Source organism: Pleurodeles waltl, chromosome 6 (genome assembly GCF_031143425.1).
Source record: "Pleurodeles waltl isolate 20211129_DDA chromosome 6, aPleWal1.hap1.20221129, whole genome shotgun sequence".
NCBI classification, from domain to species: Eukaryota; Metazoa; Chordata; class Amphibia; order Caudata; family Salamandridae; genus Pleurodeles; species Pleurodeles waltl.
In genome coordinates, this window is record NC_090445.1 from 1,204,931,391 (window position 1) to 1,204,949,634 (window position 18,244).

The 18,244-nt window shown below is 46.2% G+C and overlaps 1 protein-coding gene across 1 annotated transcript in view; it reads right to left on the reverse strand.

Annotated features, from left to right (window-relative positions):
- The window catches only part of VPS26A (VPS26 retromer complex component A), a 361,055-nt gene that overhangs the window by 194,321 nt on the left and 148,490 nt on the right, over positions 1-18,244 (reverse strand). The window contains exon 6 of the mRNA XM_069240511.1: positions 7,868-7,974. Within this exon, the coding sequence (XP_069096612.1) occupies positions 7,868-7,974 (107 nt within the window). The remainder of the gene's footprint in view (positions 1-7,867; positions 7,975-18,244) is intronic.

Consider the following 18,244-nt stretch of genomic DNA (forward strand, 5'->3'; position numbering starts at 1 on the left):
GACTACACTTTGCACACTAACAGAATTAGATCATTGTTTACTCAGTTATGGCTCTGCCCCCATTGCAACAGTCAGGCTATATACACAATTACACAGAAGATGGAGTGGGGACACATGTGAAAGAAGCATTTGCAATGCCAACATGTTGCTTAATCTGCCAGTGCAAACAAACACAGGAGTCTGCAAATACACAGCGAATTTAAGCTGCATCTCTGGATAATCTAGCTGAGTTCTATTGTTTATTTATTTATTCTGCAAGCTTGATTTGATGTCTGGCACATGCATCAAAAATAGGAAGAAGAAAAACAGCACCACCACAACTTGTGGTACGAAACAAACTAGGCCCAAACATAGGATACATAGGGCAAGTCAAATCACAATGAGATATTGCAGAAACAATCAGAATGTTTTTTGTAAATTCCTGTGTTTGCACACATTAGCACATTAAAGCCAGACCTGTCAGTTTTGCCAGTGCTTGCTGTCAATGTGATTGATAACTCTCTATTTTACCGTTTCCATTTCCAGTTTAGCATGCGGGAGGGGTATGTTACAGTTATGATTTTCAAAGTAAGAATGAAGTGATCCAACCAACCTAATTTGAGAGAATAACAGATTTGTATAGGGTTCAGGAAAATCAAGGCTATGGTGGAGTGCCTATTGTCCACAGGGAGGGTTTAATGCTGTAATAGATTGTTGTTTGCTAATGAATTAGAAGAAATGTGTGGTGTGGATGGCTTCATCTTTTTCTGAAACAACCTGAAATCTCCCAGGACCATCTGACCAAAAGAGGTGAGCCGATCAGTTTTTAATGAAGAAAACCATCAGTAAAACTATTTTAACAACGAGGAAGCTGGTAAAAGATTTTCAGGCTCAGTAGATAAGATATTGGCGGTAATATATCTGTATTCAGGATTCTGTGATACCACTCCTGGAGAGGAGGGATCAATTCCATCCACCACTTCTACAATATAGCTTGGTTGTTGGACATAAGAATAATTATGATAAATGAGGTAGCTCTCTTGCGTACTGCATTGTCTCTACCACTTCAACGAACAAATGACAGCATGTAGTTTCACAGCATTATTACTCCATTTCTATAATGGTAAAACCCAAGGTTTGGTGAAACAGTATGATATAGATTCTGATGTACAACTTGTATACTGTCAAGAAATGGGAAAATTCCATGTTGGCTAGATGAAGATGGTGGCATGGGTCTGTCAAGCCTACCTCTGGAAACATGCAGGGCCCCTTCCTCTGAAAGGGTCACTGTACCTCTAAGCTTCTGGACAGCTTTGTTTCTGTGTCCACCTAATACTATCTTTTCTAATACATTTCCTTAATGAGAGCCCATGCTGCTACAATAAATAGATCCTGAATCATTTGCCTAAGAAATCCTTCTTGGACCTCGCTGCTTGCACACAATGTGTGAGTGACTATCGGACCTCTAAAAAGGTAATTTAGTAAAATCCACAGCTCCTCTTTATCTGCTGAGGAGTTTTTCCATGTGAACCCAGCTTGTGTTAAGAATAATAGGTATACTACTTTCACCTTTGTTGTAGCTGAGGTGCTAAAACTATTGGGGGAAACAGCAGGACTGAAGTCTTTATGTCAGTACATGTGTGTGATATTCTCCTTTGTGTGTTTCAGGGATCAGAGTATTACCACTCTCTGGTTAGGCACATTAAGCTCTCATACATTAAAGTAAGTTAGGAGGAGTTTGCTCGTCATCGCTTTTCAAATAAGTGTGGCTTGCTTGGTTTTCTTTATCTGCTTGTGGCTGTATCTTGGATTTTCTTTATCAACTTTAACCTCCTAAGCATCTTACAGCAAGCTGATGTGGAGTTTGTCATGCCGTATGTGTGTTTTAGTAATTATTTATGATTGAATATATTGTTGATCTTTGATCAAATCTAAATCATAACTGATTTGATTACCATCTCTTTAGCCACATCCCACTCTTACCTGGTTTTGTGTCACCAGTCTCGTCATGCGCCCGCTTACTCCCAGGAACACTGTCTTCTTCCACCAGTCTTGGAGTTGCAGCTAATTTGTTTCTTTGTTTACAGGGTGTGTATGTTTGAGGAAGTCAATAACCTCCCCATAAAAGGGAAATCGTAGGACTAAATTTAGGGTGTGTCCTGGCTACTACTCTGTCCTTGTGGAGCTGGATGAAGGGTCAGTGCAGTGTGAAGTCTTGCAATTCACTAACCTATCACAACTAAGGAGGCTACCTTCCAGAAAAGATACTGGATTGGGCAGGAAGATAAAGGCTCAAAAGAGACCCATGAGTCTGATAAGGACAATACTGAGGTTTCAAGCTGGTGCTGGGAGATACCCGGGAGGAATGACCCTTTTAAGACAATCTCATGGATGCCTTGATTACAGATATGTAGAAGAGAGAAGTATGCTCCTTGCTTTGCATGTAGGCACTCATAGCTGCTAGATAAAGCCGTACTGAGGTGCAGGCTAGGCCTTATGTTTGTAGGTGGAGCAGCTAGTCAATGATATCCTGGCCTGTAGGCCTTAGTGGGTCCATCTTCTTAGCGATGCAGGAGTGGACAAATGACCAGAATGAGAGTCTGGGATGTTTGCGGTAGCTTCCGCACAACCAATGCAAGGAGTGGGAGAGGCGGAGAAGCATAAGCAAAGATCCCTAATCTGATACATAGTGCCTTGCCCATGGCCTGTGGGCACCTGGAGGTGAACTCTTGGCATTTAGAATTCTCTGGGTTGTAAAAACGTCTGGAGTGCCCCACTGCTGGAAGTACAAGTGCACTACCTGTGGGTGGAGCTCCCACTTATGGACTTGTTGATGTATCCTGCTTAGCAAATTCACCTGGTTATCATCACTCCTGGGAGGTACACCACCAACAGGTGAATGCAGTGGTGGAGTGCCCTATGATAGATTGTCTGAGATAGCAGGAAAAGTCAGTGAGTGTGTGCCTCCCAGGTCTTTGAAGTGGTACACGGTGATCATGTCTGTCCTGATCAGGATGACCTTACCCGGGGTGATGGGGAGAAACCTTTGAGAGCAAGGAGTATCACCATGCGCTTGAAAGCCTGCACCACAACAAGTTGTTACTGTCCCATCACTGCAGACAGTGATGGCACCAGCCTTTACCAATGTTAGATCCTCCATCTGACCCTCAGTTTGTGACCACTGTGCTGAAAGGCACAGTTGCAACAGTCACATGTGGTGTATGCTATTGTGTACATGGTCATCATGCACTTTACGTCCTAAATGTGAGGTGACGTTGTGGCTAAAAAGAGGTACAAACTGGCCATAGGCTGTGACCCTTTGAGAGCTTGGGTAGGCTTTCCTGAAACAGAGTTAAATATCACTCCGAGAAAGGGTTGGATTTGAAGGGGTTGTAGTTGGGACCACATTTATGGTGAGCCCAAAGCTGTAGAGGAGAGATGGTTGTGCGTGCTGTAGGCACTATTCCAATTGTCAAGACAGGGGAAGATGTGGATGCCCAGCAGTGACTGCTGACAGGCATTCCATGAAGACCCTTAGGGCAGTGGAGACGCCAAAGGGAATTCCTTTAAACTGATCATGCTGGCCACTTAACACAAAACGTCGGTAGTGTTGGTGGGTAGAATGGCTCGGGATGTGGAGGTAGGTGTCCTCAATGTCGAATGACACCATGTGGTAATCTTGCTGGAGCAGAGTTACCACACCCTGCAGCATCACCATGGGGAAATGTTCTGGGAGAACCTATCTATTGAGGGCCTCAGGTCTAGGATGGAGCCATTTTTTTGGGGGGGATAAGTAAGTAAAGAAGTACATACCTTTGCCCTGTTGGTGGAGGGGGACCTTTTGAAGAAGCGCTTTACCCTCTTCCTTTAAAAGACGTGGTGGTGGTGGTGGGCGGGCGGGCGTCCGTCCGTCCATTGCATCTAGGGAACACTGGTTGGTGCTGTTGCAGATGGGCTTCCCTTGCTCCATCAATTTCTTTCTCCTGTCTACACTCATTGGTAAGATTCTTAAGTAGGTTCTGTATCTTGTCCCAATGAGCCCTGTTGTGTCAGGAGAGCAGGCCAATTCAGTTGGCGATTCTCCAGTCCATGGCTGCCTTCACTGCTTCACTTGTTCTTGCTGCATCTACTTTCCTGCTCTCCCTATCTGGAGGAGGAACATGTCCTGTGGCCTGGGTGTTTGCACACTTACGTGAAGTGTGGATCAGAAGCAGGTCCACTGGAATTATACCTTTGTGCGGCCACAGCCATTTTTGGCGCAATCCTAGATTTGCTGCATTTTCTATACATCCCATCACCTTACCCATCTGCAGATTTTAACAAAAAAATATTTTTTCCAGCTCAAACAGTTCAAATGCTACTAAAAATACAGCAACAAGTGTTGCTGCACAGTGGATGGTCCTTTGCAAAGCTGGACTGGTCACCTTTCTGCTGCTTCTTGCATATTTGGGTGTTAAACAGGTACTGTTTGGGTGCAAGCAATGCCCATACAGTGTTACCAAGTTTGAAAATGATGAAACAATGAACTAGTATTATTAACAAATCTGCTGAGATATGCTGCATAAATTGGCTTTTCTTGCGGCATAATTTACTCAACCCAGCCACATAATTAGGCCTTCTCCTGACACGTTTCCAGTGTACCTGGCCATGATGGAGTTAGGAGGTGTGTGGCCACGAATGCCTGGTAGGTTGTTAGGAGAGGGCTTGTATCTTTTGTCAACCTAGGAGGTTACTATACTTGCTTTCACAGACTCTTTAAAGGTGTCTTTAGTGGTTTTCAGCATTCCCTTGAGCACTGGAAGGAACTGGACTGCATACAGGGTATTGGAAAGTCTCTCCACCAGGAAGTTGTTGTCATCCTGGAGGATGTGCTTCTCTACTTTGTGATGTGTCCATCCTCTGTATCACTTCATGATATGCTTAAATTGCTATGGGATGGCTTAGCTGGGTATAGGTCGTATCTTTTGGGAAAATCAACATTTGCCGTCCCACAGGTCGGCAGTAGGCGCTGGATAATAAGGTGCGTTGAAGTCAGCAGAGGTATGAGCTGAATTACTCGTAAGAGGAGTGGGGTGATCTCCAGGATAAATTTGGAAAAGGGGACGTATGTGGTGGTGATGGAGGCAGTTTTGGTGGTGGAAGAGCGGTAGTGGAGGGGGTAGAAAGAGGTGCGGGTTCAACAGGAAGAGGGTTGGTGCTCGTCTTTGCATATTTTGTGCTTAGGAGCTGGAGAAGGCTCCAGTGCAATTTCTTCCTCAAAGGTAAGCATCCTCTTTCGTGGTAAAGATCCTCTTTCGTGGTAAAGTCTACTCTGGTTTTGGATGCAGCTTGGAGAGCTTGCCTATCTGCCGAATGAACAGGCGTTTCCCGCCATGCATCCAGCTTCTCTTGCAAGTGCCAGGTGATGGGTTGTTCCGACTTCTCGGAGCAAGCCGGGGAGGGTTTTTTCAGTGCCAACTCAGCTCTCTGAGCCAAAGGAATTCTCAATGTCAAAACAAGTTTTGATGCAAAAGTGAGTCTCCTTGCCAATGCGGGCTTCAGTCCTCGCACAGAGTGGGCTTTTGGTATTTAAGAACCCAAAGGCTTGCGTAGCGTTTTCTGGCTCAATGGACAAGTTGGGTTGGTGTCCATAGGAGGGAGCGTTGTCAGCTCCAAAGGTTTCAGGTGGTGCAGGTCATGGCCGAAAACAATGGTGGGCCGGCTCCCTAGTTTCAGGCAGCAAGCTCAACACCTGACCACCTCAGGGTGGTGTTCTGGCTCAACTCCGCCGTTGTGCTGGCCCAAACTGTGTGTCTGTGCCAACCATACTCACGGCTGGAGTCTTCGTCCGTGGCTGTGAGGTGCCAGGGACCTATCCTCAGATTCTGGTTTACAGGAAAAGACCACCTACAGGCTGGGTAACAACTGAAGGGGCTGTGCTTTGAAGTCAGCCGCCTGCCTTGATGCTGTGTTCCACGAAGATTCTGGAGGGGTCGCCTGATTCCCACCTCTGCATCATCCTATAGGACCACTTTTGCTCGCTACAGAACAGAAGAGTATGTTTCGACCAGAAGGTGAGGCAGGCCTCACACTTAGTATCCTTGTGGTCGGGTCAGAGGCAGAGATTGCACACCTCAGGGGAGTCAGTCCACAGGAAACTGGAGTGGCAATTGGGGCATTATATTGAAGGGCATCCTTTCTGTTATGGTGTGTGCATTCTTCACAAGGAAGTCTTTGAGGTGCGGAGCACAACAGAGGGCCTGAGGCCCTGGTTCCAAGGAGTCGATGGGAGCACAGTGTCCATGGAACTCTATCTGCAGAATGAAACAGATTTGAAGATGTGAGCCATGTTTCTTCTGTTGATTCCAGATCCAAAGCAACTGATTGGGTCCAAAGGGAAGCATTGCAAGTCACCAAACACATAGGCCTACTGTTATATATCCTAAACAAATGGCAGGAAAAACACAAGCGAAACTGGAGTGGATGCCCAAACACTGTCAACTAAAAGAGGAGTCACTATACTTCAAGAAGCAAAATACATTTTTGAAGAGAAACAACTTTCAAATGTGTGAACACTGGGTGGAAGAAGTATGCGGAGCATGTGTATATACAGCAACACATGCTACGAACAATCCCATGCAAATTTATTTTTTTCATTCAATTTCAGGTTTTTTGAAGAAAACTTTTTACTTTTCTGTATTCTCATCTGATGTTCATTGTGGGACATCAGATGTCAGGGGTGTAGTGTATTAACTAGGTAGTGTGTACACAGCACGGTGGATGTGTTGGTGTATGATCATTTGTGTTTTGGTGTATGATGGGGTGTATTGTCATGCCACGGCAAAATACATCCCCTCAATGCCACTCTGCCATGCCTGATGTTTCTTTGTGCCTCATACCTCTGGAGTTCCTTTGCGCCACTTTCCTTGCAACTGCAGCCCCTTCATGCCTTGCCCTTACAGTTCCTCTGCATGCCCAACCACCCACACAGCCAATCTGTCATGCCTACACTGTTTGCCTCTCCTCCCTCTTGGAGCAGTGACCCAGTGCTCTTTGGCACATACACTGCTGTACGCCAAGGATAAACAAGGTAGATGGCACATGCTGCCTCTTCCAGATGGAGAAAAGGGTGGCCCTTTACCTGGCCCGTTTCCAAGGGGAAGCAGAGGTCGAAAGGAAGTTGACATGTGAACCTGAATTCGCCCCCCCCCCCACAGAATACAGCAGGTCATAGCGGAGTGGGGTAACTGTCACTCACCCCCTGCTTCTTACTGGGTACCAATCAAAACACGAATTCAGATGCAGTATGGTCTAAACCGACACCAACCTCTACCTTTGGCCTCATGTTCGCATTCTATAAAATAGCTATGTTGAGCCTTTTAGTACTATTGAAGGCAGTCAGAATACCTAGCCAACTTTACCTTGCACGCCATGCAACTAGCTTAACCTAGAGCTCCTACCTCCACAGGTTTGTGAACATCAAAATGGATTAGAAAGTTTAACCATTTTAGGTCCACAGACATAATCCTAACCTCTCAAACGCATAACCTCTTCTGTTTATAGCCCTTTAAATAACTTATATGAAAAGCTGTGCTGCTCCTCAGGACCCCAGCAACTGGAGGCTCTACTATCTGAAAACCACCTCACCTCTTTATAAAAATAAATAAAAAAAAAGGCACTGAAAGAGCGATTCTGGTAGGGCAGAAGCCCTGCCAATTTATGGTGCTGCTCCTGCCCCGCCAAGCTTTAAGTGACACTTATGGTTTTCACAGATACAGTTCAAAAAGTACCTACAACAACACACACCTTGGAAATTAAGAAGTTACTTTTTTATGTAGAACAACTGTTTTTTTTTTTCTCCTCAGGTCAAGCACATACAGATTTAAAATTGATGCTATTTGCTCCATACCTATTCCAGTGATCTCCTTTTTGATTAGCTGCAATTCCATGTGCTGAATTTTAATGCGTACTAACAAGAAGTATATTTTGCCAACAATTACATCTTTTAAGTGGTACCTGTGAAACATACAAAATAAAGCTTTAGTGAAAGAGTAAATGTAAGTGCTTTTTAAAGTTATTTACAATGACGTTACCAGGGTAAGACAAAAAGCCTCATGTTAAAAAGCAATGTGACATAGAAACATACTTAATCTTATGCACATTCATATCGCTCTTGTGCGATCTAATAAATGACACTCTAGGTATACATTTACCAATTTTAAAGTAAAAAGTGAAATGTAATGGATATAAGCTTTCACCTTTAGTAATTGTGGAAGAAACAGAAATATGTATCCCATCGACCTCTGCTTGGCCATAAAAAGTTCTGTCATTAGTTAAGAGGCATGCTTCGGTTTAGAATGGTGGCTTCATTAGTCAACTTCTGTGCAAAACAACTGGGTGACGGTATTGGAAAGAAAGTAAGTAAAGGTTAAAGACAAAAGCGATTACTGACTGAGAATGTAATGCTAAACAATGCAGGCCTGATTCGCAAACTGCACTTTGAAGTATGTTTTGTAGTACTAAAAATGTACTACAAAGAGCTCTTCACAAACTGTGTGGAGTTTACACCTCTGCAATTGTCTATACTTATGTGTGTGGAGTGCTCTGCCCAGACTGTGGTGAAACTGATAGTAAACGCCAACGTAGAGTGCTCATGTTTGTGGGAGTCCGGACGGGCCATTGCATGGTATTTCACTGGTGTATTCGCAAAGAGCTCGACCCGAGAATTCTGGGGAATGTAGTCCCCAAGTGTTCCTATGTCTATTTATGCGGATACAGTGCTGTCAAAAGCAATGCTTTTCAAGAGGCATACCACATAAGAGCTGAGAAAATGCCCTTTAAAAAAAAAAACAATCAAAGAATGCTTACACCTGGTATTAAACTGATGGCTAAGAAGGTATTTTTCTATTGGAACATCGAGCTCATACTGTGATAAGAGGTTTCAGTGTGACCTCAAACTCCCTTGGTAAGGAAATAATGTAGTAAGAGAAATTACATGAATTTATATTCGTATTAGAATGGCCTAGGACGGCCCTGTGTCAACTGGTGTGGGTGTTGTGCTACCAATAGTCCTTTTCACTATTTATTTATTATTTATAGATGTGCCATGAGAGCAACAGGGTGAGATTCTGATAGAGGTCTCTTCTGGGATTCAGTTCCCAGAACAAAGGAACATCTACAAACTGCAGACTAAGAGAAGGGCTCAATAACGAAAGGCCATGGAATCAACTGAGCATCCAATAGGTTGGGGAGAAACCATAAGAGTAATAATACGTTATGACTCCTGGAAGTAGTATACGCTTTTCTGACAATAAGGTCTTTGACAGAATTGAGGTTCAAAAATGGTTTGGTGAAGTAAGTTCCTCCACAGACTGGAGATTACTAGTATCAATTGTTGATATTCACCTCATCCGCTATGAGAGCAAAGCCACTGCTGTTCTCGTGGCCCGTCCCCCAAAAAAAAAAAATACAGCGAAAAAAGAGCATTGATAGCACAATAGCCACACAAGCTCACAAGGGGCTGACTTTGTCCATTATAATATGAACATGAATATCCATGTTATTTCTTTTACTACACACCATTTTCTTACTAAGGATTTCCAGGTCACACTGAATACTTATCACAATATGAGCTTGATGTCCCAATAGAAAAATACCTTCTTAGCCATCAAAGTAATACCAGGTATAAGTATTCTTTACGAATTAAAAAAAGAATAGCAGCATTTCTTCAGCTCTAATGTGGTAGGGCGCTTGAAAAGAAATTGCTTTTGACTGCACTTTATCCACAGAAATAGGCAGAAGGCCACTTGGGGACTACCTTACCCAGAATTCTCAGGCTGGGGTACTGGCGCGTACACCAATGAAACCCCATGTGGCATCCCGCCCGGACTCTCGCAAACACCAGTGCTCTATGCCACTGTTTAACAATCAGTACAACCGACTACGAGGGCACGCATGGACGTTCAGGTCCACTAACCTCCATGCACGAAGCAGAGGCAAATATCTTCTTTCACAAGCGATACCTGCATCGGCCCTGGGGGGATAATTAATCCTACGACACCATTGGTCAGTTCTTCTCATCAACGAGGTACGGCTGGTCAGGCTCCGGGGGATTTATTCACCCTCCCTCAGCATTTCGTGACCATAAACCAGGGAGAGCGGTAGCACAGTAGATGTTATGGACAGCAGGAACCCATGACTATGTAAGTAAACCGAGACTTTTGGTAGCCAAGCCCTGGGCCTGTTTCAGTTGATTGTTGTAGGAAAGCACCCTCTATGTGGCATGGTTACCACCACTTTTTGCCTGCTGTCAGTGTGTTTTGACTGGGATCCTGCTAACCAGGACCCCTGTGATTGTGCTCTCTCCCTCTAAATTCAGTTGCTTAGGGCTCAGCACACCCCACAATTGGCATACTGGTGTCCCCATATAAGTCCCTAGTATATGGTACTTAGGTACCCAGGGCATTGGGGCACCACAGGTTTCCCCCATGAGCTGCAGCATGTATTATGCCACCCATGGGAGCCCATGCAAAATGTGTCTGCAGGCCTGCCATTGCAGGCTACATGAAAAGGTGCATGCACCCTTTCACCAAAAGTCACTGCAAGTCAACCCCTATGGTAGGCTCTCCTGGCACAGAGGGCAGGATGCAGGGACCTGTGTGTGAGGGCACCCCTGTCTGAGCAAAGGTGCCTCTACGAACTCCAGTTCTATTACACTGGACATTGTAAATGCAGGGAACCCTTTTAACTGTGTACTGGACATAGATCACTACCTATGTCCAGCTACATAATGATAACTCCAAACCTGGGCAATGTTGCCAGTGTTGGTTGTATGATTCCATGCACTATGGGGGCTCCTTAGAGGATCCCCAGCACTGATCCTACCAGTCTTCTGGGGTTTTCCGGGCAGCCCACGCAGCTGCCCCCCCTCAGACAGGTTTCTGTCCTCCTGCTGCTTGACCAGCTCAGGCAGAGGAAGGCAGAACAAAGGATTTCCTGTGGGAGAGCAAGGTAACACCCTCTCCCTTGAAAATGAGGTGTTACATGGCTGGGAGGGGTAGCCTCCCCAAGCCATCGGTATGCTTTGAAGGGCACATTTGCTGCCCTCCTTTTATAAATCGGTTTGCACCAGTACAGGGACCCCTGGTTCCTGCTCCGGTGTGAAAATGGACAAAGGAAAGGGGAGTAATTACTCCCCTGTCCTTCACCACCCCAGGGGTGGTGCCAAGAGCTCTTCCAGAGGGTTCCTGGGTTCTGCCATCTTGTTTCCAATGTTGGCAGGAACTCCGGGAGCATCTGAGTGGCAGGCCAGGTGACCTCAGAGCCCTCTCATCTGGTTAGTAACCAATCTCTCTTTCAGGGCTATTTAGGGTCTATCTCTTGGGTGGGTCCCCAGATTGGGGTTGCAAAATTCCAGCAGGACTCCTCTGCAACCAGCACTTCTGACCACTGAAACAGCGACTGGGCCCTCTACGAATCGACAAACGCTGCTACAACGAAGAAGACTCTTCTGCAACTTTCTTTCCATGTCTCCTGCCAGCTTTGCAACATTTCCCGGCCATGCATCCTCAGAAGACTGCAACTCTTCAGCCTACACAAGAAGACAGCGGAATCTCCCTTGGAGTGAAGGAGTCACTCCCCTGCCCACGCAGGCACCTACAACAAGCGACAACTGGCTGCGTGGATCTCCCCTTATCTTGAGGTGTGTGGATCCTGCATCACGGTTAGTGGTCCGGAGTAGTCCTCCTGGTCCTCTCTGCCAGCTGTCCAACTTCAGTGGCGGTTAGCCTTTGCCTTCCCACGCAGGACAGTACCCTGGTGCACTGAGTCTCATGCAGCTGCCAAGGCTTGTTTGCATCTCCTCCGAGGGATCTTCCGCCGATGTGTAGCTCCAGCCCCCAGCACTCCATCCTGCAAAGCACAGCCTCCTGCGGGGTGGGATCCTCTTTTGTAGTCCTGCATGGGCCTCTTCTGTGACTCCTGTGTCCCTGTCCCATGGGACACCTGTGAATGCTGCCTCTGCTCCTGTGGACTCTCTGACGCCGAGGGTCCCTTTTGACTCCCCCTCCTGGGTTGAGTCCTCCTGGACCTTGCTGGTCCCCAGCAGCACCACTTTCCACTAACCACAAGTCTGCCTTTGTCAAGGCTTGTTGGTGGAATTCTTGAACCGACACCCACCTGCAATCTTCCTTCCAGCACAGGACATCATCTGCATCCATCAGGAACTGTTCTCCGGCTCCAGGACTGCAGTGCTGACCTGTTCTTCAGCACCATCTACCAACTTCTGCAACTACAGCTGGGTAGTGTAGGGAGTTGGCTCTGTATATACTATTTCAAAGTAAGAAATAGTGTGCACAGAGTCCAAGGGTTCCCCCTTAGAGGTAAGATAGTGGCAAAAAGAGATAATTCTAATGCTCCATTTTGTGGTAGTGTGGTCGAGCAGTAGGCTTATCAGAGGGTAGTGTTAAGCATTTGTTGTACACACACAGGCAATACATGAGGAACATGGACTTGAGCTTTTCAAGCAACAGGAGGGCAGAAACCTGTCTGTGGGGTGGTAACAGCTGGGGCTGCCTGGAAAACCTCAGAAGGCTGTAATGGCAGTACTGGGGGTCCTCTAAGGAGCCCCCAGAGTGCATGGGGTCATACAACCAACACTTGCAGAAGCATGGGGGTATGATTCCTACATGTTTGATACCAAACATGCCTATGTTCGGAGTTACCATTACGTAGCTGGACAGAGGTAGTGTTCAGTACACAAGTAAAATGGCGTCCCCACACTCTCAATGTCCAGGGAAATGGGTCCTGGAGGTCATGGGGGCACCCCTGTTAGTGCAAGGGTGCCCTCGCACACAGGTACTTTGCACCCTGCCCTCAGGGCTGGAGGGCCTGCTATAGGGGTGACTAATAAGTTTAACTGATGCAGTGTAAATGGCAGTGAAAGGGTGCATGCACCTTTTCACAAAGGCTGCAATGGCAGTCCTGCAGAAGCCTTTGCGTGGGCTCCCTATGGGTGGCAAAATATATGCTGCAGCCCATAGGCATCCCCTGGAGCCCCAATGCCCTGGGTACCCAAGTACCATATACTAGGGACTTATAAGGGAGCACCAGTATGCCAATTGTGGGTAAAATAGTGGGTTAACGGTATGCAACAACCACATTTAAAGGAGCAAGCATAACTACTGGAGTCCTGATTAGCAGGATCCCAGTAGACACAGTCAAACACACTGACAAACAGGACAAAAGTGGGGGTAACCAAGCTAGAAAGAGGCTACTTTCCTACAGGCTCGCTTCTGGATTCAAAATCCTCTATGCTTAATCTCTACATCCCTAAAGCTGATCAGGTTCAGCTAAATAGCTCTTTGCCTAGACATCCCACGGAACAAGGCATTTGGGCCTGCAAATTTATTCTACACTGGGGTGTACTGCTGACGGCAATTACACCGCAATCCTCTCCACCACTTGGTCTGATATTTCCAAATGAAAGGGATATAGCCTTTCCTGGCTGAGGCAATTGGCAGCAGTTAAAATGACCTTTCTACCTAAGATCCTCTAGATCATGCAAACACTGCCCCTACGACCACCTCTGCATGTACTTGACAAATTGCAACAGATGATTTTATATGATGTAAGAAATTGGGTCGCCCATCACTGCCACCAAATTTTAAAAGTGGCATTTTCAAACCTATAATAATAAATCCAACTTCACCATTAAAGAAGGTGTATTACTACAAGTTCATAGTTATCAAACGTGACACATCTACCACTTCTGGTTTAGGAATTACAATTTATTAATTTTAATAAGGAATCCCCAGCCTTACCCTATGGGATAGGTAGGCCTCTCAGTGGTGAGAAAAGGAATTCCAGAGTTTTTCCACTACTAGGACATGTAAAACTAAAAAAGTACATGTCCTACCTTTTAATTACACAGCACCCTGTCCTATGGGCTACCTAGGGCCTACCTTAGGGGTGATGTGTAATGGAAAGGGAGTTTAAGGCTTGGCAAGAGGTTTTTAATGCCACGTCGACATGGCAATCCCAGACGTGGGACAAATTTTAAGGTGCTATTTAAGTGGGTTGCGCAATAAATGCTGGAGGCCCACTAGTAGCATTTAATTTACAGGCCCTGGGTATACGGTATACTACTCTACACAGGATTTACATGTAATTGAAATAGGCCAATCAGCTATATGCCAATCAAACCATGCTTAGGGAAGTGTGCACATGCACTTTAGCAACGGTAAAGTGCACCAAGTCCTAAGGCCAACAGTGCAAAAACCCAACAAGATAGAGGCAAGCAGGCAAAAAGTTTGGGAGAAGACCACCCTGAGGCTGACCGGTCTAACAAATGGGATGGGGGGAAAATAATCATGCACAGTGAAGAAATGGGCCAACCTAGCTCAACAAGAGGGTGGGTTGGGCATCACCCCATCTGGTTTGTCACTACAAGGCAGCAAATATTCATTACATGGTGGAGTGGTCCAGACCAAGTATGGAAAAACACTGGTGCGTCATAGATCAGGCTGTGGCCAGAATTCATATCTTGAAGGTGCAGTGGCTTCCAAAACCCCACTTGCCAGTGGGGGTTTATATCTCCCACATAGTCTGAGGAACAATAGACTTATGGGAAAAGGTGTAAATCGCACAGAAACCTTCCATTCGCATTTTATCCCAGACACTGATCACAGGGAATCCAGATTTCCCCACTCCACTCCACAGCTTTCACTCAGTGGGAGGCCGCCAATTGTAAAAGGGTGGGGGACTATCTGGATATGGACGGATTTATAGATTTCACACAATTCCAATCTGATTAGGGTGTCACTTCTTGTGCATACTGGTGTTATGTAACTTTTTGGAACTAAATTACACAGACCCATGTCCACCCATACCGCACCCCTTTCGAAAAATGGCTCCTTACTCAATCTTCAGACAAAACCCTCCTTTCTGACATTTATATGTTACTCACTGCACTGTTAGTGCCCTTTAAATCCCTAGCACAGCGATGCTGGGAGGTGGAATGCAAGCATACTTTTACCGTCAAGGAATGAGATGACATCCTACGCAGAGCCCGCTCCTCTGCCTGCAGCACCTCTGGCAAGGAAATGCTCCTTAAGATCACACATTTTTGGTATTACACACCAGCTAGACTTGCTCAATTGAAACTAAGCAGGTATGATTCCTGCTAGAGGCACTGGGGTCAGACTGGCACTCTGACACACATTCTTTGGCATTACCCCAAAAAACTGCATTTCTGGACGGCAATCTGATCAGACATAGAGAAGATGTACGATATGAACCTCCCCAGTTTTCCCAGCTATATCTTCTGGGGCTTCAGACCCCCTTGACATATCCCCTGAAATCGGTCAGGGGGTGAGCCATTACCTTAGCAACAATTGGCGCTGCCAAACAGGCCTGCCTATCCCGCTGGGGCATGGACACGGTGCCAATGAGAATGGACTGGCTAGACAAACTGTGGGAACTTCTGGTAATAGAGAAGCTGATGACAGAAGTTATTAATATGCTACCACAATTTGACAAAATCTGGGGACCATGTATACGGTTTCTCTCTGAGGAATTTAGTGAACTGGCTTGCCCAGCATTACTACGAGTACTTTGTCTTACACACTCGGAACACACGCTTAACTGAATTTACATACAGCATATTATCATTACGCCCCCGCCCACCTCCTCACCCATTATGTGTTTCAAATTCTCCTTCATTGATTATCGACACACCCCTACTTTCTGACTTGCACTCCATTCACCCACCCTGACCCCCCTCTTCCCAATTTATTCTCTTGGCCCTCTCTCTGTTGCTGCTGTTTTCTTACTGTTATTCCCCACCGGCCAGTGGAAGTAGGTGGGATGATTGTTGTACTATGAACCAACTTAAAGCTCAATAAAACAGATTTAAATCTAAAATACTTTAAAGCTGTAATTCCTGATAAGAGGGGAATAGCTAACACTTTGGTATCATTGGAATGGTAATGATAAATCCTCTTCACTGGTAAAGTCAGACTTATTATTACTACTTTAGAAATGCCACTTTTAGAAAGTGGGCATTTCTCTGCTTTTAACGCCCTGTGTGCCCACAGGCTGTCGCCAATAAATGTCTGGCCTGGGCGAGGTGACAGCTACAATTGTGCATTCCCTTCGACACTCAAGAAATACTGAAATTAATCTGCATATTGATGAGTTTTCCTGCGGAGGAGGTTGGAAAGGGCTCACACTTACACCTCAGTCGTAGTGCCCTGCACCCACAAAAAGGGTCTGATTACCTTCCATTGAGCCGGAGTTGGGCTGAAAGGGGTACCTGTGCACTTCAGAGACACCTTTTGAAGTCATCTCCCACATCAAAGGTACTTTTTGGTGTTAGAACTGGGTCCCGGACTCCCTAAAATCAGTACACTTCTGGACCTAAATAGAACCTTGCTGGAGCGAAGGCTGCTATGCTGGAGAATTCCCACTTTGCTGGACTGTTTCAAGGAACTACTGTCCTGCTTTGCTGAGTTGCCCTGCTGCCCTCTGCTCTGCAACAAGAAACCACAAACTATCCCCAGTCACTCCAAGGGCTTGCTGACTTGCCTCCAGCTCTACTAAGTGTCTCCTGGGCATCAAAGACCCTGCCAGTCAGTAGGTCACCATCTGGTTCTCATACCACTAAGAGACTCAGCGCGGTGCTCCCACTGTGATCCATGCAACTGTGAGCCTGCCCTGGGGCCGTGTGTGCGACTTGAACGTCCCTCAAACCAAGTGGGAGTGCCGACCACTGGGGTCAGACGTGCCACACTGATGCTGTAACACATCACAGGGGGTCTAAGGCAGCGTGAGGGCGGCTTTCAACTACTTGAACACAGTCAACGAGCCCAGTGTGCAATTGCTGGGTTGTCTCACCGGAGCTGGGGAACTACCCGACATCACTGTACCACCTGCCCCGCCTTTCTCTAAAGGAGTCGCGCACCATTGCAGCTCAAGACAGTGGCCCAGACTCCATGTGTGAGACCAACGGCACTCAGGACTCCAGTCGCCAGTCCTGCCTGCAGCTCAGGGAGCCACGAAGCAGCACAACTCAACCCTGAGAAGAGAGCCCAGTGAATGAGGCCTGCCACAGTAAAACTCTGCAGACCAGTGCAAAAACACTTACAATGCTACAGCAACTCCCCTGATCCTGAGATCTGCCTGATGAAAGTACTTTGGCATTCTGACCTCTCAGCTTCTACAAGGGAGGCGGCTGGCATGGTAGCTAGGGAGGTTACTATAACTCCTGTATAGGAAGCACCTGCATTGTTTTCCTAAAACACCAAAACACGTTGCCATATCTACAAAGAGTGTGGGACTCAACAACAAGGCTCTCCCATGGGCTAGCACTGCTAGCGCTGACATCACAAGATTAATCATTCCTCCACTTTAACTCTGAAGTATTAATTGGATTCCTAGAATTTCAGTATAGTACTGCTTCTTTACCCAATTTCTTTTCAATTGCACAACTCTTGATTAATTGATTGCATTTATGTTGTTTAGGACTTGTTTTACCTAAGATAAATATTATCTATTTTTCTAACCTGATGTGGAGTCTTTTTGTGGTGCCTTTCACTGTGTTACTGTAATTAAGTGTTGCAAAAATACTTTACACATTGCCTTGTAAGTTAAGCCTGCCTGCTCTGGCCAAGCTACCAGAGTGCGAGTGCAGGTTAATTTAGGTTGTGTATCTGTCTAACTGTGATTAGGATTGTGGTACCCACTTGGAAAGGTTGCATACCTCTGCCAAATAGAGTCCCAATTTCTAACATTAGTGATGAGCACCAGTGAGGATTGGACTTGTGTTTGTGCAATACCATATAGTAATTCATGCTTTTAGGGCCTGAGCGGAGGCCCAGGTTGCAGGGGAGGACATTCCCGAGGACAGCGGGTAATTCCTGAGGAAGATGGGGAGTAGCTGATTCTGGACTCCCATATGGAGGTGGGAGCACCTGGCGAAAGGGCCAACAGCTTTCCAAGTGCAGAAGTGTTTCACAGACCAGGGACCAGTGCCTCATACAGGAAACTGTCCACCAGAGGAGATGGCTGACAGGAGATCGTAAAGACAACTCAGGCTGGAGCTTGCTTAATTGGAACAGGCTTGTGAGCAAAGGAAACTGGCCACTGAGGAGTAGTTGGCCCAGGAGCTCAGTTTGAGAGAGCTGGACATAGGAGCCCCAGAAGTGGGGCCCAGCAATGGAAATGGCAACAGCATTCCAGCAGTGTCATCAAGTACGTCTATAGTCCACATCGCAAAAGATGTGGTGCC